Source organism: Jaculus jaculus, chromosome 14, assembly GCF_020740685.1.
Source record: "Jaculus jaculus isolate mJacJac1 chromosome 14, mJacJac1.mat.Y.cur, whole genome shotgun sequence".
Classification (NCBI taxonomy): Eukaryota; Metazoa; Chordata; class Mammalia; order Rodentia; family Dipodidae; genus Jaculus; species Jaculus jaculus.
This window is the reverse complement of record NC_059115.1, coordinates 84844516-84867519: the sequence shown is the minus strand read 5'-3', so window position 1 is coordinate 84867519 and position 23004 is coordinate 84844516. Positions and strand designations below refer to the sequence as shown.

Here is a 23004-nt window from a genome sequence, read left to right as displayed (position 1 = left end):
TCTGAGACACAGAACATTAAAAAGGCATGATTAATACATCTCCCCTTTCAATCTGTCTTAAAAGTTTTCATATGCAATCCAGTTTTCTGTCTCTAAAATGGCCTAGAAAACCTTCCATGATCCAGCCCTTTACTTTGAGCTTGATATTCTCCCACCCTTTCTCTCTCTCTTCTTTCTTTGTCACATTGGCTCCAAAGCAGTCCCTCAGACACAGTTGTGGCCCATGTAGGGATTTCTGGAGCTCTGGATGGAATTCTTTACCTTCAAGCACCAGCTCCTTTCCTGACCTTTCCCAACACCTACCTCCCCTGTCTACTGGTATCTATTCTGGGTTTCCTCATTCTGCCCTACTGCATTTCACATAACACTTACTACTTGTTAACTTCCCACATAAGCACTTTACTTAATGTGCCTATCATTTATTATTTGTCCCTCTACCATGACTAACAAGAAGTGTTGTTAGAAATCCACTGTGCAGCCAAACAGGTAAGAGCCAAAAAGTTTTGCTACTTTCTAACTTATAGGCTTTGCATATTGTTTCTTGTGTTAATATCACAGCTATACCTAATAAAAGGTTATTATTGATTTCTTTCACAAATAAGTTTATTCTATCTGCTTTTTCTCATTATGTCTGCCTTGTTGACTTCTTGTTAATTTGGTTTGAAGCTTTCCTCTCATTTTTTTAAATACACAAATCTGCCTCCTTTACCTCTCTTGGGAGAGCAAACCTCTGTCTCTTCCTAATAGGATTTCTGTGGCTGAAAATATTAGGAGCATCTTGGGATGATAAGTGATAGACCCTTGCCATAGTGAACCCTTGGAATATGGAGGCTTCATGTGTTACTGCATGTGATTTTAAGCTGGTGTAAAGAAAAAGAAATGTGAAAATCATACTGAAGAATATAGTCTCTTTTAGTAACATAACAGTTGAAAAAATGAAGAATGATTCAAAGTGTAACACAGTTGACATGTATGATATATTTGAATATTATTGATATTCAGAAATTGTTGGGCAGATTAAGGTATGACATGGTGATGTAATTTTGTTTTTATAGAAAAGAGCCTTCATGGGATAGAGAGATGGCTTAGTGGTTAAGGCACTTGCCTGCAAATCCAAGGGACCCAGGTTCAGTTCCCCAGGACTCTTGTAAGCCAGATGCACAGAGTGGTGCATGTGTCCAGAGTTCGTTTCTGGTGGCTAGAGGCCCTAGCACATCCATTCTCTCTCTCTCTCTCATAAATAAATGAAAATAGTAAACAAACAAACAAACAAACAAAAAAACAGTCTTCAGTTTTAACAGATATGTATGGATTAAACAATAAAGAACTGCATTTTTTACAAACTAACTCCACATTGGCCAAAAGCTATTGCTAAAGCTGGTTGATAAATGTATAAGATTATTATGAAATTGTGTCTGCCTTCCTGTATATTTCCAATTTTCAAATAATGAGATATTTAAAATATATATAATGGTAGTAGTTGGACACTTGGCTTATTTCTGGTTAGAAGTGAAGCACTTTGGGTATTTTCCACAATGGATGACATAACCTCTTGCGTTAAAAGTCATCCGTGTTGAGACTCTTCCATTCTACTCCTAATTATTTAATCCAGAAGTAGATGCTGAGGAATATTAAATGCCTTATCAATATCTTGAGAGTGTTATAGTTTTTTTTTTTTTTCCTTTTTGGGCCCTACTGCTGGGAGTTAGTCTTACTCCTACTAATACTAAGGCCCTTGTAGTGGTAGATACCTGTAACCCCACCTAAATCACAGACAAGGCAGGGGGACCCACAGTTTACACCCATCTGGTGTTATACAGCAAGATCATTTCTCAAAAATAGAAATAGCCTTCTTGTATTTTTATAAAACCCTATAAATAGTTATCCCAGCTGTCATCTTTGACCAAGAAACCTGCAAGGGCCAGCCTACTGTTGGGGATGGGGTATTGGAGGGGACAAGACTAGCCCACTCCTTGCTTTCCAGAAACTTCATTCTCAGTACAGAATTTATACTATAAGTGAGTAAACACAGTGATTGGAAGTCTTTCCTTGGCATTCTGGCTGGCAGAGAATCTGAGTTCCTGAGCTCAGGGGTTGCTGAGGAGAAATTATGGAAAGCATTGCTACCTTCTTTTCCATGGGCAGGGCTTTGCTTTTCAGTGAGGTAAATAGAGGCAAATTGTCCTCAACTTCATTTCATCATCTGCACATTTCATCATTCCTGTCATAGGCTGGCAAAGGTTAAGGGTTTGAATTAGTCTCTGAGGTTGATTTGAGTTCCTGCTTCTTCCTTTGTCTTTATATATATTTTAGTGCTGAGTTCAGAGATGCCCTCAGGGATTCACAAGCAAATACCATGCACTGGACCCAGAAATATACATTTCAGAGTCCTTGCTTAATGTAGGCAACTTATGGTACTTACCCATCAATAATTTTATTGGTTTGCTTATTTAAAAAGTAAGCTAACTAGGGAATTACTTAACTGCAGCCCAAAACTACCCCCACCAGTGTGACTGAGCTCCTGACTGTGTCCAGTCCACAGATCTCCCAATGAGCTCACAAGGCACTGTCTTCATCACATCTCACAGCAGAGAAACAGTAGGCCAAGGAGAAGGAATAACTTATTTAGAAACCATTGGAACCTGGGCAGCTTCCCCCACAGAACCTCACATGTCACTGGTACAATATAGCCCTGTTTTCAGGACAGGTCTCTGAGGAGGATCGTTTTTGTCAACTTGTTCTGCTCTCTGTTTCAGGTTTTGCTAATCTTTGCAAAAGAAGATAGTCAGAGTGATGGCTTCTGGTGGGCCTGCGACAGAGCTGGTTATAGATGCAACATTGCTCGGACTCCAGAGTCAGCCCTTGAATGCTTTCTAGACAAGCACCATGAGATTATTGTAATTGATCACAGGCAAGCCCAGAACTTCGATGCTGAAGCAGTGTGCAGGTACCTACCTCCATTCAAGATGCTTAGTAAATATCCCCTGAACAGCTCAAACTTTGTAGTTATTTTGTGGATAGCTTTAGCTCCCAAATGTTTCTTCAATGTGCATTGACCCTGTGGTATACTCAGATTTCTATGGTGAAAGCTGTAGCTCCTTCCTGTGAATGTATTTCACTTTCTTGTTTTTCCATATTTGAGTTGTATTTAATTTGAGGTATCAGCTGGACTCCCCTAAAGCTTCAGGTCATTCCCACTTCCTCCCTGGGTATTGCTCATAAAACGTCCTTAAAATTTCACACAGTTTTTTATTACATATATGTAGTTTAGATTTAAAGTAGATATTTTAAAATTCATTATTCTGTCCAAAAATGAACATCAGAAATGTGTGAAATATAAATTTCTCCATGCGTGACACAGATGGGTAGTTCCTATAGCAGGCTTCCCAGACATTGAGGGAAGGGGGAAGGCAGTGGTTTTGTAGCAACAAAAAGTCTTCCAGAGGCCTATGCCCCCACTTATTCATAGAAATGCTTTCACTTTAGGGAGCATATATATACCTGTTCATAAATAAATGCACAGTCATAGACTTAGTTTAGTATGAACTGAGCCATGTCACAGAAGTGGGATGCTTTGAAGCTAGCCTGGAAGTGTTACTAATTAAATGCTAGAAAGGGCAGAATCCAATTATGTATAGAACTTGAATTTCCTTGAATATTAGTAAATGAAAGGAAGAATAGAAAATGGGTATCTTATGATGCAAAATGCACTTAGTCCAACTTCACAAGTCCCCATAGACTTTAATAGTCCCAACACTGTTCAAAAGTTCAAAGTCTCATCTGAGATTCATGGCAGTCTCTTTACTGTGAGCCCAAGTTATATACTTCTAACATATATGTCAGAATAAACATTCCTACTCCCAAGAGAATAGGAACACAGCAAGGAAAGATTGGATCAGAGCAAAACTGAAATCCAGCAGGCCAAAAACCAAATCCTATAGCTCCATGTCCAGTATCTGGGACTTGTGATGAAATCATCTTGGCTCCAAAAGGCACAGGTGGCTCCATCCCTCCAGCTCTGTTGCTTATGGTACACTGCCTCTCTCTTGGGTAGGGTCCACTCTAAGCCTATAACTCTTTTGGAAAATGTCCCATTGTCCTAGCATCTCCAAAATCCTGGTGTCTCCACTGCAACTTAGAGTTTGCCTTCACAGCTTCATGCAGTGGCCTCCCAAGGTCTCCTTGCAGAGATTCCAACCCTTGCCATTCATTGCTTGGACATAGTAGCTCTTTGGAACCATAGTGCAATACTGTATGACCACCTCAGTCTTACATTTTTTATGCCTCTAAAATCAGTACCATGTGGACAATGCTGCGAAGTTCTACTGCCTGCTCAGGGATGAAGCCTGGCCTTGCACCATGGTTGTAGCAACCTTTGTATGTTGACTGTGGTGAACAAAGAACTTTACTTTTAAAAGAATTTGTATTTTTTCAAGGTATAGCTTTCATTGTCTTGGGTCTTACTCTCAGGGAAACTTTTCAATCGTATCAGAGGAACAATAGTTCTCTCTTTAATGGTGGTCGTTTCCTTAAGAGTTACAGCATCCATGTATTCACTGGGAACTACTTGCAATATTGTACATCTTCTAAGACTTGCAAAACTCAAAATTATATATCTTTATAATTTTTACAATACATTTTATTTATTTATTTGAGAGAGAGAGAGAGAGAAAGGTAGAGAAAGAGAGAGAATGTGCATGCCAGTCGCCGTAAAGAAGTTCCATATGCATGCACCGCCTTGTGCATCTGGCTTACGAGAGTCCTAGGGAATTGAACCTGGGTCCTTTGGCTTTGCTGGCAAGTGCCTTAGCTGCTAAGCCATCTCTCCAGCTTTTTTTTTTTTTTTCTTATTAGATTGCTAGAGAGTAAACTCACTGTGTACAGGTATTCCTGGATCAACAAGCTTGACTGACAGTTATTATATACCAACATTTCTATTATTTAAAGTAACTAAGCACTAACAACAAAACAACCAAAAACCATTGGGGCACATCTTTGAATGATCTTTAGTAGGTTTTAACCCACATTTGTATATCTGTCTGATAGCAAATGCTTCAAGGTTATCCTTCTTGATTATCTATTATTTTAAAGGAAAAAGATACAATATAGGTAGCTAACCAAGTACAAATTAATAATTAAAGGTTTGTAGAGCAGAGTCAAATTTCAGTCAGAATACATGAAGTGTAAGTAGAAATTGCCAATATTTGAAGTGGAAACCTGACAGATCTGACCTGCTATAGAATTGCCCAGGAGTTAAAAACAATTTAAAAATAAAATGAAGAGTTTGTCCTAATCTACAAGAGCATCTTTCTTTGTTGTCTTTTGTGTGTTCTATTCTAAGACACTTTTTCTTTAGAGAAAGATTTGATTTTCCACTTTCAATGTGAAGAAATTACATATTGCCTGAATGTAACTACTCAGGTCACCTCCTTTGACTTACAGCTTTTCATTGCAGGTCGATCCGAGCCACGAACCCCTCGGAGCACACGGTGATCCTTGCTGTGGTTTCACAAGTGTAAGCATGTCTCCCACCCCCAGCTGGAAGCAGTGCTGTTCTGTCTGAGACATTTATGTAATGTAATCCAGTTTTTAAACTAGCAATGCAATGGGCATGTTTGGGTCCTAAAATACCAGTCCTATATCTTGCTTTGGAGGTTTTGTTTGTTCCCAAGTTTCTTGATTTATTTGTGTTTTTTTTTTTTTTCTGTATCTTACATACTTTCTATTAGCACATTCTCACATGCCACAGCAAAAAAGTTTATGCATCATCATGACATGCCAGAAATGAATAAAATGTCTGGGAATGAAGATGTCTGCAAAGAACATTGTTTTAGGTAATCTTTTCTCTTTGAAGAAAAGAGATGGGAAAGTGCTTTTCACTTAAGAAGAAACAAATTGTAGTATGAGAACAAGGAGGTGCTAATTGCACTGCTAGAAAAACACTGAGGTTTATGTGATGACTCTATACAGCTAAAAGCATTCAACAGGGTTTATGTGGATGTTGGACAGCAAAGAAGAGTGATGGAGCTGGGTACACTGATACTATCGGATGGGAAATTGTTATGCTGGGTTTATTGTCTCTAATGCTCTGCACTTAAAATAAAAAAAAAAAAACAGCAGGAAGAAGGTAGATGTTTGTACACGCTGCAGTGGTTGGAATCTTTGCAACAACACTATTTGTTATTGTCAATTAATGGCTTTAATTAGCTTCAGAGAGACTAAAATCTTAATTAAGGCCTAGGACCTGTGGAGTTGTCTTTATTGGCTGCAAAGTTGCTGGTAAGCCAGCAACTCTGACAAGAAAGTGAAATGTTTTCCCAAGCAGGCTGGCCTAGGAGAGAGTGAAATTACTGGGCTGGCATGAAGTCATGGTCACACAGGCTTGCCCTGATCATGCTCTTCTGTTTACATGCTGCTCCTTTAGTCTTCACTTTACACCTTCCATGGGCTGGGGTCCAAGCAAAGTAAAGAATTGTCCTCATTGGTTCATTACACCTGCCATTGTAGGGTGGAGGGAAGATGAGATCTGAAGGATGAGTGGGAAGAACTGAGACATGAGATCAGCCTCCTTCAACCCTCTTTCTTCTATTTCCTTTTTTGGCACTCTGATATGAATAGGGTCCTTCAACCTTGAACAAGATGCCAGAAAGGTACCATGCCATGCAATGTGTTCCAAACCTGGCTTATCTCATAGGCCCCGAAATGAAATTCTTTTTCCCATTATGCATACAAACAAAGGCATTTACTAGTCCTTGACAGGAAGTGGTTTACTGAAGCTTACTTTTTACGGTTCTCCATGTGTTTTTTTATTATGAAATATTTCAGAAAGATGATGCTATAAAATGAATGCCAGTGTCTATGCCACCTAATTTAAGCAATAGAAATAGAATAGGATTAATATCTTTGGATCCCCTCTCATGCCTCTCCTGATTTGACATTTGGACAAATCCTGTTGTGAGAGAAAGGGGAAGGAGTGGAGACAATTTTCCTGCAAGGCAGACCACAGATAAACATGAGGCTTGCCTACCTGTTTTCTCACTCCTTTTTCACCCAATCCCATTTCTTCCATTTTTCCTCCCTGATTTCCTTTATGTTTACATTCTTGTGGAGACTTCTTTCTCATTTGGTTGTGGGGGGCCGTGTTGCAGCCAGCAATACTGGATGTCTGATTTGAAAATTTAAACCAGTTAGGCCTTGGGGTGTGAGTCAAGCTCCCAGATAGGATGGGGGCATGACCTCAGGATAAGCAGCACACTGACAGCTCTGTATGGGACTGCACTCATAGATCTTCTCTAATCCCCAAGGGCAACCCAGAGACACTCTAAGGCACACTGCTATCATTTCCTGTACTAATGTTCTGTTTGCATCTGAAGGTAGGTATGGGATCTGTGCCCCTAAAGGCACATGCTGGTCAGGAAGCCCACTTTAGACTGGATGCTTATGGCCTCATTGTTCTCTCTCCATGTTTCAGTGTGAGGAATCCTGGTTTGTATCTGCTGAACATATTTTCTGCTTTGCTGCAGATCTGATGACCATGAAGAGGCCTCAGTCCTTCCTCTTCTCCACGCAGGCTTCAACCGGGTATGTACAAGGAAATCAAGCACCTCTTCTAGTGCAAGAACTGTATCGCTGTCTCTCCCATTGACTGCAAAGCACATAGTCATGAGAACTATTGAGGGAAGTGAGCCCTGGGGCTCTGAGCCAGGGGAAGAAGTAACGATTTTCATGGGCTGGTAATGAGCAAGTGCTAGTCAACCATTTGCTTTTTGCTATCATAACTTCATGCATCTTAGCAGCAGATATGTAATGACATAAAAATATGTCTTACTATATTAAATCAAAATTCTGCTGTCCCAGAGTAACCTCATATAAATCAGCCAACAAACAGATTCATCGTGTGTGTGTGTAGAGTGAGAGAAGAAGGGAGAGAATAAATATGAATGCACCATGTTGGCACTGAGGACTCTCCGTTCCGGCCTGATCAGAGCTTGTAAATGAGAATCAGGCCCATGCTGGCTTCAGCAGCCTGTAAACCCTCGCTTATACCAGGAAAAGAAAATTATTTAATTTGAATGACAATTATATGAAAAGCACTTCAACTTGAAGATTAAGACTGATTATCCCAAGTAAGGAGATATCCACGAACTAAGTAACTAGGCTTACCAGGTATCTCAAGCTAGAAACATCAGAGGGAAAGCTATGTACATGCAAAGGAAAAGAAAATGGGGCAGTTAATTTAAAATGGAAAAGAGAAAGAGGAGGTAAAATAAGTAATCTAGTGCTTAAAATGTTTAAAAGAAATATATTTCATTGAATTAAATAAATGTATATAGAAGATTTATATAGGCTTTCCTTTACATGTTTTAATATTTATTTTTTGGGGGGGTTGTATACTTTATTTTTTTAGGTGTGGAAATACAGAGATAGATGGGGAACTAACTTGGATTGTGGTCACAAGTCCCCAAGCTGCAAGTAATTAGGAAGTGGACTCATTCATTCCTCTAGGTTGTGGTTCTCATAGAATGTGTTTTGCAAAGATGGTCTTTTCTGACATCCAGAAAGAGCTGGAGCAGGAAAAAGTCTCCTGAGCATGGTGGGCGAGCGTGATGCTTTCATCCCTAACCAGATAGGCCTGCTCAGGATCTTTAGTTCTCAGTCACTGCGTCTGGCTAGTGTGAGTGGCGCTCTGGGGATATGTTTTCAGCTGGCAGCGTGGCAGGCAATCTGGCACGAGCCTGAAGGGGGTGGGAGACGGAGTAGGACCCATCACAGGTTGACGCCTGGAGTTGGGAAGGAGGGCACAGAAAGAGGCAGCAACAACCAGGCAGACACCCAAATCTCTTTTTATTGGGGGTAGGGAGGAATGGGCCTCAAAGTGGGCCTGGGGCCCTCACTCTTGTTCATTGGCACTGCCTCCTGAGTCCTGAGGTTTCATCACCTCTGGAAGCTCAGGAGGGCTGGAGAAGGGCTCAATGCGCAGGCCCTCGAAGGCATCATCTGCTCGGAAGGCCAGGCCCACTGTGGCTGGGACCTGCGGTCTCGCTGTCTGCCTGGTGAAGCCACACTCTCCCAGCGTTTTCCCATCATCAAGGAGCTGGTCATCCTTGTACAGCCACTGCTCGTCAGGTGGCCGCTTGAGGATGCCCTCCATGATGCACTTCAGCTCAGCTCGAACACGGTGATTGATTCCTTGGTGTCCGTGAAGATGGTGGCCTTGTGATGCCGGATCATAAGAAACACGTCCATCCCAGCGGCTGTCTCTAGCACAACGCCATGTTTTAATATTTCATAGCAAACATTTATTACTTCTATTAACAATAAAAACAAAAAGCTAGGGTTGAGGAGATGTCTCACTGATTAAAGGCACTTGCTTGGTAAGCATGCTGATTCCCAGAACCCACATAAAGCTGGACAGGGTTGTGGTGTATATACCTGCAGCAAAGGGAAGCACAATCAGGTGGATTCCGAAATCCATGGGCCAATGAATCTGGCCTTCCTAATGGCAAATAACAACAAAGAGAGACTTTGTCTCTAACAAGGTAGAGAGGACCAACACCCCAATGTTCTCCTCTGTCCTCCCCATGTATCTCATGGCACACACCTCCCTCAGCAAAGGATTGTTTTATATATAAAAATAAAATACAGGGTTGGAGAGATGGCTTAGCGGTTAAGGCACATGCCTGCAAAGCCTAAGGACCCAGGTTTGATTCTCCAGGTCCCATGTAAGCCAGATGCACATGGTGGTGCATGTGTCTGGATTTTGTTTGCAGTAGCTACAGGCCCTGGCACACCCATTCTCTCTCTCTCCTTCCCCTACCCTCCCTCCCTCTCTCTGTCTCTCGCAAATAAATAAACAAAAATAAATCTTTAAAAAGAAAATACAGATCAATATTTCACTTATGCAAGTTTTGCTAGCAATGGAAATTCAAGTAATGATCTATCGTATCCCATGAATTCCTACATTAAACAAGTAGCAAAGGAAAATTCTTTGTTTAGGTCACACTGATAATTCAACTTTGAAACTGAGATTGATTGATTATCCAAATAGATTTACCAACTAGATAACTGAGCTGGCCCTATACCCAAGGTCTTTTGACAGGACTGATATGAATCTCAAAAAGATGGTATATATCCCTTTAAGTTTAGGGTCTTGCCAGTGCCTGGTGAACTGTTAAAATTCCTTTGGTGCTTTAGGCACTAATGGCACTATGCTATTGAGGATTTCAAAGTAATCCTTCTTGGTTGGTTGTAGACCACAGAAAAGCAGAAACCATCGTTGTGAGACAGTTGCTCTGTGCTTTCATGCATTTCCTCCCTAGAAATAGTGCTATATAAAAGACGTAAAGCAGCTGGGATTCACAATGTATAATAGAAAGGAACATGTCTAGTTAGCAGTATTCCACACTCTTAATTCTCTTTTGGTGTCTGTCATCTCTTCTCACGATGTTTGGCATTTGGTTCTGAAAGCTTTCCTTCTGTATAGTGGCTGAATATGGATACCTAAGAAAATGTTTCCAACTAGTACTGAGTGGCCAAAGGAAAATCATCAGAGAAGCCATGAGACTGGGATTTGTTTTCTTTACTCATTAATTTTCTGAGAAATAATTCTAAAATTATTCACAGGCTGCATAGATTTTCTGTGTCATACTGACCACATACTCCACCCCCTCCCAGCACTGACCTTTACAAATGTGAGTCAGGACTCAGAGTGTGGAGGATGATTGGAGAATCGTCTTGATACACTGTTGGTTTTATCAATTAGGATCTCCATGCATCTGCTGAGTTGCCTTGGAGTTCTGCTGTAGTTCTTTCCTCCAGTCAGTTTTCACATGGATTTTATTTGGAGCATAGTTTCTTGACTATAGGGCTGAGTTTGCACATCTGCTCGTAGGAGAACTTAGGAGAAAAAAAAAAGGTTTTTGAACTGAAGGTTCTAGCACTTAAGCAAACAACAGAAGTTCAGTTTCCTTTTCATATATTTTGTAACTTATCTATGTGTAGTGGAAGGTTCTGTTGCCAGATATGTTTCTGCTCTTTGCATTTGCCCTCCATGAATGAACCCATGGTCGGAATATGGAAGTCACTAACTATCAGGGATCACTTAGTGTCCTGAGTGCTGGGTCTGATCTGATTGAGGCCATTCACCAGTTGGGTCACGGTATCCTCATTCTTGTGGCTTGTTCCAGGGGAAGCACAGAGCACCTGTGACCTTCTTCCTATACTGTGGCTCAGCTGAGGCCTGTCTGCAGGTGGCTCTTCTCCTTTTTGGGATAAGAAAGATCTTCTCTTTGGCAACTCTCTACCCAAGCACCTTCCCAATCTGCCAGCAATTCTTGCCTTCTGTGAGGTTATTTCCCTTCCCTGACTTGTTTGGATTGTATTAAATCATTTTCTGAAACTCGGCCTTATGCTGCTAGCTAATTGGCCAGCGTTTCAGTCTTTGGTCCCTGAGTGTGGATCCAGGAACAAACTGTGCCATCAAATATCTCCTGACAACTCCCTTAGGAGCCTTTGGAGCCCTGATTATGTGGCTAGCTATGCTGATACTCAGTCCCCATGGAGCCTTGTAGAAAATAGTATCTTAGCCAGGGCAGCTTTATGTACATTAACCTCTGTGTGCCTCTTTTTTTCCTGTTTAAAATAATGCTTATTCATCTCAACAAGTATTTACAGGGCTCTGACTACATGCGATGCAATGGGCAGGGCATCCTGGGTGCACAGATATAGGGCAGGCTTCTCCTTGGAGGGCCTTCCTTTGGAGTGGAAAGTTGGGAGCTACAGTTTATTGTTAGGCCCAGTTTCAGGTAATTTACTTAATCCTCCTCAATGTATGGGAGATTTGAAATTTCTCCATTTGTGCGCACAAGAAAACAGGCTCAGGACAACTAAATAGCTTGCCACAGCTCACATTCATAACAAAGGCAACAATACAATGCATGTTCACTCCAAACTCTATAGTGGTTCCACCCACTGGAGTAATAGTTCTCAAATAATGTCATGGAACACTTGTGTTCCAAAACCTCTTAGGTGTTCTGTGGAAATAGGCCTCCAGGGTCCAAGAAGTTTGGGAATCAATGAAGACTCAGCTCTTCCCTCCCACTCTCCCAATCCACAATGCACATTTGTAGTGTCCATTACATAGCAAATGTTCTGAGAGCTCCTGTAATCAAGAAAGCTACAAACTCAATCCATTACAACATTATCAAAACTTACTTTTTACAGAGTTAAAAAAAATATTTCTACATAGCATCTGGTAATAACCTTCAGAATTCTTTTTGATAATTATTAAATTATTATGTTGGTTGAGGGAAGTACAGAGCCAAGGAAAGTCATCCATGTGGCTAGAGATCCCACGTGGAGGGCCTGGAAAAACTCTGTAAAGAAAAGAAAGAAAAGAAAAGAAAGCTAGCCCAGACCCAGCCGAGGAAAAAACTCACCCACATATGGAAATACCCATGTGGGCAGATAGCCTGCCCTCCCCTTGCAAAGGTTTTTATAACCTTATAATGGTGGGATGTCTTCAGGCTGAGGTAAACCAGAGGGACAGGTGGGTGGTTAGGACTAGGGGCTCTCTCAGGAAGAGGCAGGTCCTGACACCAAGTTCCAGGAGCTGAATTTGTTCAACCACAATGTTTAAATCCTATGAAAGACCTCCCTCCCAGGAGGGATTTTGGTTGTCTGTGGAAAAACAGGTCTAAGGAAGTAGGCAAGAGATAATATCAGATTATCTTTGATTTCTACCAAGTATAGACATTCCTGCTTTTTAAAATTTTATTTTATTTTATTTTTTTACTTCCAGGGATTCAGTCACCCTAACTGTACTTCTTCTCATTCCCCTCTCTCATGAAAAGACACTCTCACTGCTGTTAGAGGACAGGAGCAATAGCTGAGCGTGGGTATAGAACTATGGTAGTTAGAGAGTCTCTCCCAGAGAGGGGAACTATTCTAAAGGACCCCAAAAGTGTACTGATGGAGTACAGATACATAGTCTTGGAAGCAAATATTGGAGAGAAAGAATAAAAATAAGGAGTTAATGAGAAATGAGCACACAGCAAACTGGTTTTCTTTAGGATTTTCCTTCTTGTGGACTTCTAGGCCTCTGTAGCAGACAGCTTCAGGTTCACTGAGATGAACTTCCAGAACAGGCACAGTTATGGAGGAAGGGATATTTATTGAACCTTACAGATCCAGGTTAAGTTCCATAAAAGGCAGAAGAAGCTGGCCTGCCTTCACAGGTCCAAGCAGAGAGAGAGAGAAGCACAAGCCAAAAGCTACACAGCACACTTCAGGAACTCCAGCTAGGCGCACTTTACATATTTTTAGATTGAAATCTGAAACTCACCACCACACCTTAAGATCTACCCAGTGATACTACCTCCAGCCAGGTGGCTGCAGATGCAAACTACAAACAATAAAGAACTGAATATATTGGGGGCCATCTATTCAAACTACCACAGCCTCCTAGGGGAACATTTGAGGGAACCCAGGTAAATGGAGTTGAGTTGTCTCAGGACCACCTGAGCATGAGTTGGCTGAAGTTTTCTCCTACAACTGTTCACTGAATGGCACAGTAGTATCTGACATGGTCTGAATCTGTTTCTGTATGGCTTGTAAACAGAAGAGATATTAGCAGAGTTATCAGAAATATATACACAACATTTAACCTTGATTATGGTGAATATGTTGTATAATATCCTTCTAGAGTATACTCTTCTTAATTTGTCCTGAGGGTAGCCAGGGCAAAAGGTTGGTACCATAGAGCCATTGGGTGCCAGTAGGGGCTGTACTATATGTTTTTGGCCTCAGGACTTAGTTAATGATGTCCTGGCACAAGTTAGAAGAGTTTCACCATTGTTCCCAGTATAATGAAGTGTTCTGAATTAAAGAACCCTTGGTCAGAGTCATTCATGTATATTTTAGATTTGTAAAGAACCATTTTGACATCTATGATTGTTTTTCCTTATTGTAGAATTAGAACTATTTGAGATGGGAACAACACATCTTAAAGGCACTGCTTGTTTCTTCTCTTGGAAAGCTCTTGTTGTGTTACTTCATAGGCCTTTCATATAATATTTGCGATATTCCTTTATCTTTGGTTATATATTTCTCTCGGGATGTTTAAGACCAAGCAGATAGCCAACATTTAATCAAGGTTTAATTTTGGAGGTCATTAATTGCCCTCTGAAGGAGATTTTGGGACCCAGGAGCAGCCCTATAGCTTCTCCAATACTAATGTTGTCTGTTAGGATGAGTCCGGGCTGCGCTGGCCAAATAGTTTTCCCTTCTTTGGGAAACCAAGAGGGCTGATTTTTCCTCAGTTGTGACTTTCCTGTTTCAGATTGTACACCAGTTTTTTTTTTGTTTCTGGGTCTCCATATCCTCCCTGATCAGGAAGACAAGTGGCTTACCAGGGGGCCAGTATAGAAGTGTCTCATCATCTGCAGTGGCATCATGACCTGGGGTCGGGACCAACCTTGAAGGGTGTACATATGTAGCACATTTTATTAGTAAATCCTATGCAGTTAAAAAATGACACAAACTTTTAAAGTTACTTTTTCTAACCTCTAGGTTTAGTTATCCTGTGATGGCCTAGACCATATTTGCAGCATAGAAAGTAGACATAGCTTATCCTATGAATATCCAATAGGTATAAATTCAGGTAGAACCTGTTACCAGTCTTGACAACAATACAAATCTAAAACCAATTAATTTAACCTAAAAATTGTCAGTAAAAAAGACAAGTAAGACAGAGCCGGACGTGGTAGCGCCTGCCTTTAATCCCAGCACTCGAGAGGCAGAGGTAGGAGGATTATTGTGAGTTCAAGGCCACCCTGAGTCTACATAGTTAATTCCAGGTCAGCCTGGACCAGAGTGAGACCCTACCTCAAAAAAAAAAAAAAAAAAGACAAGTAAGACAGTATAAAGTCTTGGCACCTGTGTTGGAAAACATCTTTGATTAGTCCAGATACCTGTGTGGGTACCAATTACCCAGTGAACGAGGGAAACAGAACCACAGAGTTGAAATTATTTCTCTCAGACGAGGACCATTGTTTGAGCTTGAGGCTATACCCTAAAGCAGGGCATATGTCTTGTGAGTTAGTTTTGTTATAAGCACTGGACTTGAGATGCCAGAAATGAGATAGTTACTTTACATATGATAGAGCAGAATGTGGTCATTGTTGAGCCAAACAGCTAAGCTTTTATACAACCCTTGACAACTCTGTTTTGAAAGGGAAAACACTACTTGACAACAATTGTTTTTCATTTAATCTTGGATAGCAATTGATTTTATGTATAATAGAAATTTTTATTAACATAAAACAGTTTTATGTCTTACCCATGACTTAAGATTGATAAATAAAATTGATAGGCAAGCTACCCCAACATATCTTACTGAACAGGAGGATAAAGATTACAGGGACTGAATTTGAATCACTTAAACCTAAATGAATAAACCATAAGGATGACCATTTGATAGAATTAGCATAAATAAAACAGGAGCTATCCTTAAAGTCACAATGTCTTTATGTATGAGTACCGCATCTTTGGAAATTAAACACTTACACATGAACCTTTATCTTAAGACTTAGTTTTGCCAATAGTTAAAACTTAGACAATCGCCAGGCATGGTGACGCACGCCTTTAATCCCAGCACTTGGGAGGCAGAGGTAGGAGGATTGCCGTGAGTTCGAGGCCACCCTGAGACTACATAGTGAATTCCAGGTCAGCCTGGGCTAGAGTGAGACCCTACCTCAAAAACAACAACAACAAAAAAAAAAAACTTAGACAAATAGAGGAACATAATTTAATTTACTGAGAATCTTAAAGCCAGTTTTTTTTTGGGGGGGGTTTTCAAGGTAGGGTGTCACTCTGGTCCAGGCTGACCTGGAATTAACTCTGTAGTCTCAGGGTAGCCTCGAACTCATGGCGATCCTCCTACCTCTGCCTCCCGAGTGCTGGGATTAAAGGCGTGCGCCACCACGCCTGGCTTTAAAGCCAGTTTTTATATCCCTTAAATCATCAACAAATTGATGTCATGAAGTGAAGGACACAGTTTCTCTATTGGTTAAAACCTTGGCATCAGGTCAACATATTTTATAGTTTTTCCAATTTAATGTTTCAATGGAGGGGCACTTCCCTGAACCTTAATTGCCTTTATGAACTCCTGGTGATGTTTATCCTTATTTTTAATTACTCCCTTTCTGGTCTCTCTTTTATAACTTGGCTCCCTGATTATAATAAACAGAAGTTGCCACCTGGAGCAACTGTTTTAAACTCTTATCTTATTCATCTACCAATTTTTGTAGTTTCTTATGAACACCAGGTATTGGCTGAGTTCAAAATTTATCTTTAAGAATTTCCTCCTCCGTGGTATCTGGAGTTACATTACTGTGTTTTCTAATTGTCTCCTTAAGTCTCTGGAGAAAAGTACTGGGCAATTCCTGTTCTCCCTGTATTATCTAACTGAGCCCAGATTTTTTTACACTTTATTACTATTACTGTCAACATATATTATGTGGATACATCATGTGTTGGTACCCTCTTTCCCTTGTCCCTGTTCCCATTCCACTAGGGACCCTCAGTGGGATTGCAGGTATTCCCTAAGGGGTTGCAGGTTATGCATTGTAGGAGCAGTCATTTTTTTATTTTATTTTATTTATTTATTTATTTTTGCAGGGGTTTGGGGAAGGAATGCCTTTGGGCATGTCTCTTACCCGTGGCTCTTACAGTCTTTCTGCCCCCTCTTCCACAAAATTCCCTGAGCTGTGGTGGGTGAGTTTTAAGTCTGCTTCAGTGATGTGTTCTTAGGAGCCTCTAGATCTCTGCTTTGGTAGGTGTTGAGTGTCCTCAAGGTCTGTTTCCTTCACTCTGGTGATGATTGTCAGGAACAGCATGGAAGCAGCACTGTTGCTCATCTCCCCATTCCACTGTGGATGCAGCTGCGGCTTGGCTGAAGTGGGAGGAGTAGTTTATCTCCTCTGGTCTGGCTACCGTCTGAAAAAGAACAACAATTTCTCCAACGGAGAGTGAAGTCAGCATAGTTTAAATGGGATAATCATTATTAATTTAGGGAGAATTGGATGTATATAATCCCTCTTTTAGCCAAAGACTAGTGAGAGCTTGACACTAGAGAACATAATCTTTGTCTCCATAGGATTCTGATTTGGTTCCCAGTTCTAGATATGGGTTCCTTTACACTGAGCTGATCTCTTAGCCAATCAGAAAGCTATTGGTTACCCACCAAGCCTGTATTCCACTATTGCAATGGTATGTACATCCTGTCAGGATGTTTGCTTCTGAGTAGCTTAAACCTCTGGTTGCTCAGACTGTTGTTGTTCACTTTCCCCTGGTAGCTCATGCAGCACTTTCCAGAACTAGACAGGCTAATTGTCTGGGGACTATGAGCACAGATTTTAAGGAGACAGTCTTATCAGAGACTTTTGGGGTATCTTGGAAGCTAATTGTCCCATCTGAAACAAAGTGGAGGAAAGAGAAAGATGAATCTAGAGTCATGTTATGCCCCATCCTGTCTAGAATCTTCTTGTTGGAGGATTTAGGAGAAGAAATTAGGGTTTGTTATTTTATTTTATTTTATTTTGTTTTGGTTTTTTGAGGAAGGGTCTCACTCTAGCTCAGGCTGACCTGGAATTCACTATGTAGTCTCAGGGTGGCCTTGAAGTCTTGATGATCCTCCTGCCTCTGCCTCCTGAATGCTGGGATTAAAGGCATGCACCACCATGCCCGGCTCTTGTTTTGTTTTGTTTTGTTTTGTTTTTCTGAGGTTTGGTCTCACTCTAGCCTAGGCTGACCTGAAATTCACTATGTAATCTCAAGGTGGCCTCAAATCCAGTGATCTTCCTATTTCATCCTCCTGAGGGTTGGGATCAAAGGCATGCACTACCATGCTCAGCTGAAATTAGGGTTTTTAAATCTCCTTTCTATGGGAGTCCTAACCCAAATTTTCCTGTTTTCTCCCCAATCAAAAGGGGCCACAGCTGGGCATGGTGGCGCACGCCTTTAATCCCAGCACTCAGGAAGCAGAGGTAGGAGGATTGCCATGTGTTTGAGGCCACCCTGAGACTACATAGTGAATTCTAGGTCAGCCCGAGCCAGAGTGAGACCCTACCTCAAAAAAAGGTGGGGGGACATAGTGTAGTCAGTGTTCCTCCCGAAGCAAGGAAGGTCCAAGATAAGATATCCATGCTCATCCTACAAGGCCAGATTCCAAGCTTGGGTTCCTCTGGACCTTTCCCCTAGCCTTTTGCATCTGCCTTACAACATGGCACCCCTTTTTCTTCTCCCCTGGGATATGAGTTCTCCCTGGTCTGTGAATGTTTGGAACTAAAGGGTTGTTATTGTTTTGAAGGAATCTCTGGTTTAATTACCTTAAATATAGGAATCCTACCCTTTGTTGATATTTGAGAGAGGTAGAGATAGATAAGAGGTATCTTTTACTTGATACCTTTTTATCATATCTATTTTTACCTTCATATACACTTTAGGTAAGACTGATGTTTGTCTTACATAAGAAGTTTGTAACTTGACCAAATACCTTGACTCAGTTTACCCATTTGATCATTTATGTCTAGTAAGTTTTATCTGACAGAGGTGACTTTAGGTGTTTAAAAGAGAGGGACTATATAAAGAGAATCAAAGTTATATGCTGTTTGTCATTCCCTTTTTCTTGTCAGATACAATTGGCCATTTTGTTTCTGAACAGAGTCTGGAGGACACATGGCTTAAATTTGTATAGGATCTAAAATAAAGGGGACACCATCCCTTTTTCTAGAGTCTAGGTCGCCATAGCTTTAAATAGCATATAACAGTAAGCAAGAGCAAAAGTAAATGACAGAGCAGAGAGATAAGCAACCTGATATTTCTTACCTTATGTTGAAGTTGTTTATTTGTTTTTATGTAGGAAATTTATTTTACCCATTTATAGTACACAAGGTGATAGAATCCTGTCTGAGTCTAACCTGGTTAGACCGTCAAAGAATATGAATTACATCTGTGCTTATGACTTTGTGACCCACCTAGCATAGGACCTCACCTGTGTCTAATGTAAGCTGAATTTAGATTGTCTGTGTCCCTATATGAAACTTTCAGAGCCTCTTTAAGAATCTGTTAGCAACTGAAAAAAAAATCCTTAATTTTAGGCATGATGTTTATGTTTAGCCTGAAAATTAACTTTCAGTTCCTTATAAAAGGAAATTAATTTTTGTCACAACTTGGTCTTTTTAGCTCTCCGATATTCTTTCTACATACACACACTTTCATCCACATATTTTAACATTTTGATCTAAGTTCCACTCAAAAAGAAAACACACATTTAACAAGCTTTCTATGTCCAACATTAAAAAATTCCTGCCTAGTTCCTTCAATCATCTCATCTCAACCCATAGTTAACCATCTTTTTAATAAAATCATTAAGAAAGACTACACCAAATTGATTAATCTTATTACCCAATGACAAAGAAGCAAGTAGTCTAGCTTCAGAGACTCAATTAACCATCTTATTATTGGAAATTTGTAGAGAAACAGCCTTAGCAGAAACTTAGGATCTCATTATTGTTATGTTACCAAAATCTCTACATTTTAAGTGAAATTTAAGAAAAGCAGCAGCTAGACTTGTCCTATACCACTATTTGTTTAAAGCCTAAGCAAAAGAGAAAATATTAGGTATAGTTACTAATGACTTATTTTTAATCATTACATAATTTGGAAAGCATCAATTAAAATTATATACTTTTTTACCAAGCAATTTAAAAGTCATGTGGTTTTTAAATGTAGGGTCAAGCTATCACAACTATTGCACCTGCTGACTCATTTGGCCTGGCTGGCCAAAGTTAAGGCTTGCAGTGTCCACTATTGAGTATTTCCACTGGTGAGTATTTCTCTCCCATTGAACTGAATGCAGCATAACATTTTCCAGCTTTCTGTCAGCTAGTCTATAAAGAGGAGGCTTTCAGCTCAGCTCCAGCAGGATTTCTCAGTGACCTAGTAGCCCAAGTATGTGGAGTCTTCAGTAATAGGGTCTTGCCATCTCTTCCTGATGGGAAATCAAGAGCCTCAGCAATGGCCTGTAATGTTTTGGAGGTATCAGTGACCTCCCTTGCCAACAACTCACTGGAAGGTAAACCATCCCTGGTACTGAAATTTTCTAGTAACAATCTATGGCTTCTGAGTGTTACATTGTCTAAAAATGTAGGTTTCCATATGACTTATTCATGCCCTCTTAGATTTTGATCAGCCTTAACCCCACCTTTCCTTTACTCAACCTCTTCCCAGACATCACTTAGGCCTTTCCACCCCCATTAACCTATTCTTCTACTTACATATATACAATACCATCCTATTAAGTCCCCCACTCCCTCCCTTTCTATTCCCTTTATATCCCTTTTCTAGTTTACTGGCCTCTGCTAATGAGGTTTATTCCAACTCACATAGAAGTCCAATCATTTGTAGCTAGGATCCACATATGAGAAAGAACATGTGACGTTTGGCTTTCTGGGCCTGGGTTACATCATTAAGTATAATCCTTTCCAGATCCATCCATTTTCCTACAAATTTCATAATTTCATTTTTCCTTACTGCTGAGTAGAACTCCATTATATAAATGTGCCACATCTTCATTATCCACTCATCAGTTGAGGGACATCTAGGCTGGTTCCATTTCCTAGCTCTTGTGAATAGAGCAGCAATAAGCATGGTTGAACAAGTGTCTCTAAGGTAGTGAGGCGAGTCCTTAGGATATATGCTGAGGAGTGGTATAGCTGAGTCATATGGTAAATCTCTTTTTAGCTGTCTCAGAAACCTCCACCCTGATTTTCACAATGGCTGTCTGTCTTTCTATGGATATGCCAGCATCTCTTTCCCGAAAACAAATGCCAGACATCATATACACCACTTTCTGCACTTGGTTTTATGTGGGTGCTAAGCTCTCAAGTTTTGCTAGCAAGGACCTTTAAACACTGAACTAGTTTCCCAGCCTTGTATTAGTTTCTTGATTTGCATTTCTTTTTTAACATTTTATTTATTTATTTGAAAGCAGAGAGAGAGTCAGAGAGAATAGGTGCTCCAGGACCTCTACGGGCTGCAAAGGAATTCCAAATGTGTGTGCCACTTTATGCATCTGGCTTTACGTGGGCACTGGGGAATTGGATCTGGATCATTAGGCTTTACAGGCAAGCACCTTAATTAACCTCTGAGCCATCTCTCCAGTACTTGATTTGCATTTCCTTAGTGGCTAATAAGGTTGAGCATCTTCTTGTGTGTTTATTGGCCGTTTGTATGTTTTCATAGAGAAGTCTCTACTCAAGTCCTTTGCCCAAGTTTTCATTTGACTATCTTGTTGAGCTCACTAACACTTTAAATGAGCTCTACATTGGGCACTTGGAAGATTCAGAAAGAAGCAAAGGCACGTCTTCCCCCAACATACACACCAAAAAAAAAAAAAAAAAAATTCATTGATGGTATGTTACATGCTGAATATGTTGAGCACTGAGTTTCAGGTGATTGTTACAGATACAGTATGAAGCAAAATGCTTTGGAGATTAACACAGTTGAGGAGGCATGCTGTGCTCTTGAATATTTCCTATGATTCCTAACAGTGGAGTTTATATCACCTCTGTGAGAAGCGAGCTGAATGCATCTACTGTTCTGTCCTCATACATCTAAAGACACATTTCAAACTCCTTGACAACTTTTCTGTTTCATGCTGCCCTATCTATGTGATGTCTTGCATAACAGAAATATCTTGGGGTAGGAACAACTGTTCCGTTTCTCCATTTGACTCTCTAAGAAATTGGAGATGTCTTATGTATTATCTTTGCTTTCTTTTCAGAGATTTATGGAGAATAGTAGCATAATTGCTTGCTATAATGAACTGATTCAAATAGAACACGGGGAAGTTCGCTCACAGTTCAAATTAAGGTAAGTTACAAAATAAGACAGAATATGGTACCTTGAGGTTAACAATTTTTTAGAAAATTTTATCTGTTGACAGGCTAATGTTCATAGGGCTAGGGTTAGGGTTTTTATTATTATTATTATTATTATTTTTGTTGTTGTTGTTATTATTATTTGATAGCAAAAGAGGGAGAGTGAGAGAATGTGTGTGCCAGGGCCTCCAGCCACTGCAAATGAACTTCAGATGTGTGCACGCCCCTGTGCATCTGGCTAACATGGGCCCTGGGGAATCGAACCTGGGTCTTTTGGCTTTGCAAATGCCTTAACCACTAAGCCATCCCTCCAGCCCAGGGTTTTTTGAAACTGCTTAACAGGTAATGGCAGCTGGCCAACAGAAGTACCTTAACTGTGGGTCCCTTGATATAATGGAAAACAAAGTTTCTTTTGACAATATTTTCCACTATTTAACAGCAGTTTTAAAATCATAACCTAGGAAAAGTCCTCCTCAATTTTTGTATAACTGGATTGAGATTAGAGCAGCCTTTGAAGATAATTTTCTACTTACAAGTTTCAACATTTATAAATTCCTAGATGGGAATAACAATAGTAGAGTCAAACCAATAGGTATGTTTATTGTGCTAACTATAATAATTACCATGAAATAACTCCATGGAGTCTGTTTGTGGCCTCAGTATGCATGTTCTATTTTCAAGAAAACAATCTTAGGTTTAGGTCTCTTTGCCTATGTAGAGTGTTCTCAATGGTTCTCTTAATATCTGCAATTGGTCAGCATGTTTTGCTTCTGGGCTCTCTTGGAGTACAAGGTCTATAGAGCTTTTCTGGTTTGGCTCTGCTTAACATTCCCTGATTTCTTCAGCCTGCCCTCTTCAAACAAGAGAATGTGGCCAGGAGAGGGCTTGTCACCACCCTGGGCTCCATGGGAGGGCCAGTCCCGAGCATCATTCGGACACTTAAGAAAGTCTCTGCATATCATCTCTCTCTGACCAACTGAGACATACCTCATGCCCAGTGCAAAAGACCAAGATAGTATCTCCTTCTAATGCTAATACTTGTTATTCTCGTTACTTATTTTAC

At 40.4% G+C, this 23004-nt stretch overlaps 1 protein-coding gene and 1 pseudogene across 3 annotated transcripts in view; one reads left to right on the top strand and one right to left on the bottom strand.

Annotated features, from left to right (window-relative positions):
* Window positions 1-23004, top strand: part of Pde8b (phosphodiesterase 8B) — a 219756-nt gene that overhangs the window by 123600 nt on the left and 73152 nt on the right. For all 3 annotated transcript variants that reach the window (XM_004651670.2, XM_045133817.1, XM_004651668.2), the window contains exons 3-6: window positions 2757-2947; window positions 5456-5515; window positions 7524-7581; window positions 21845-21933. In XM_004651670.2, the coding sequence (XP_004651727.1) occupies window positions 2757-2947; window positions 5456-5515; window positions 7524-7581; window positions 21845-21933 (398 nt within the window). The remainder of the gene's footprint in view (window positions 1-2756; window positions 2948-5455; window positions 5516-7523; window positions 7582-21844; window positions 21934-23004) is intronic.
* LOC105944980 lies at window positions 8891-9246 on the bottom strand (annotated as a pseudogene).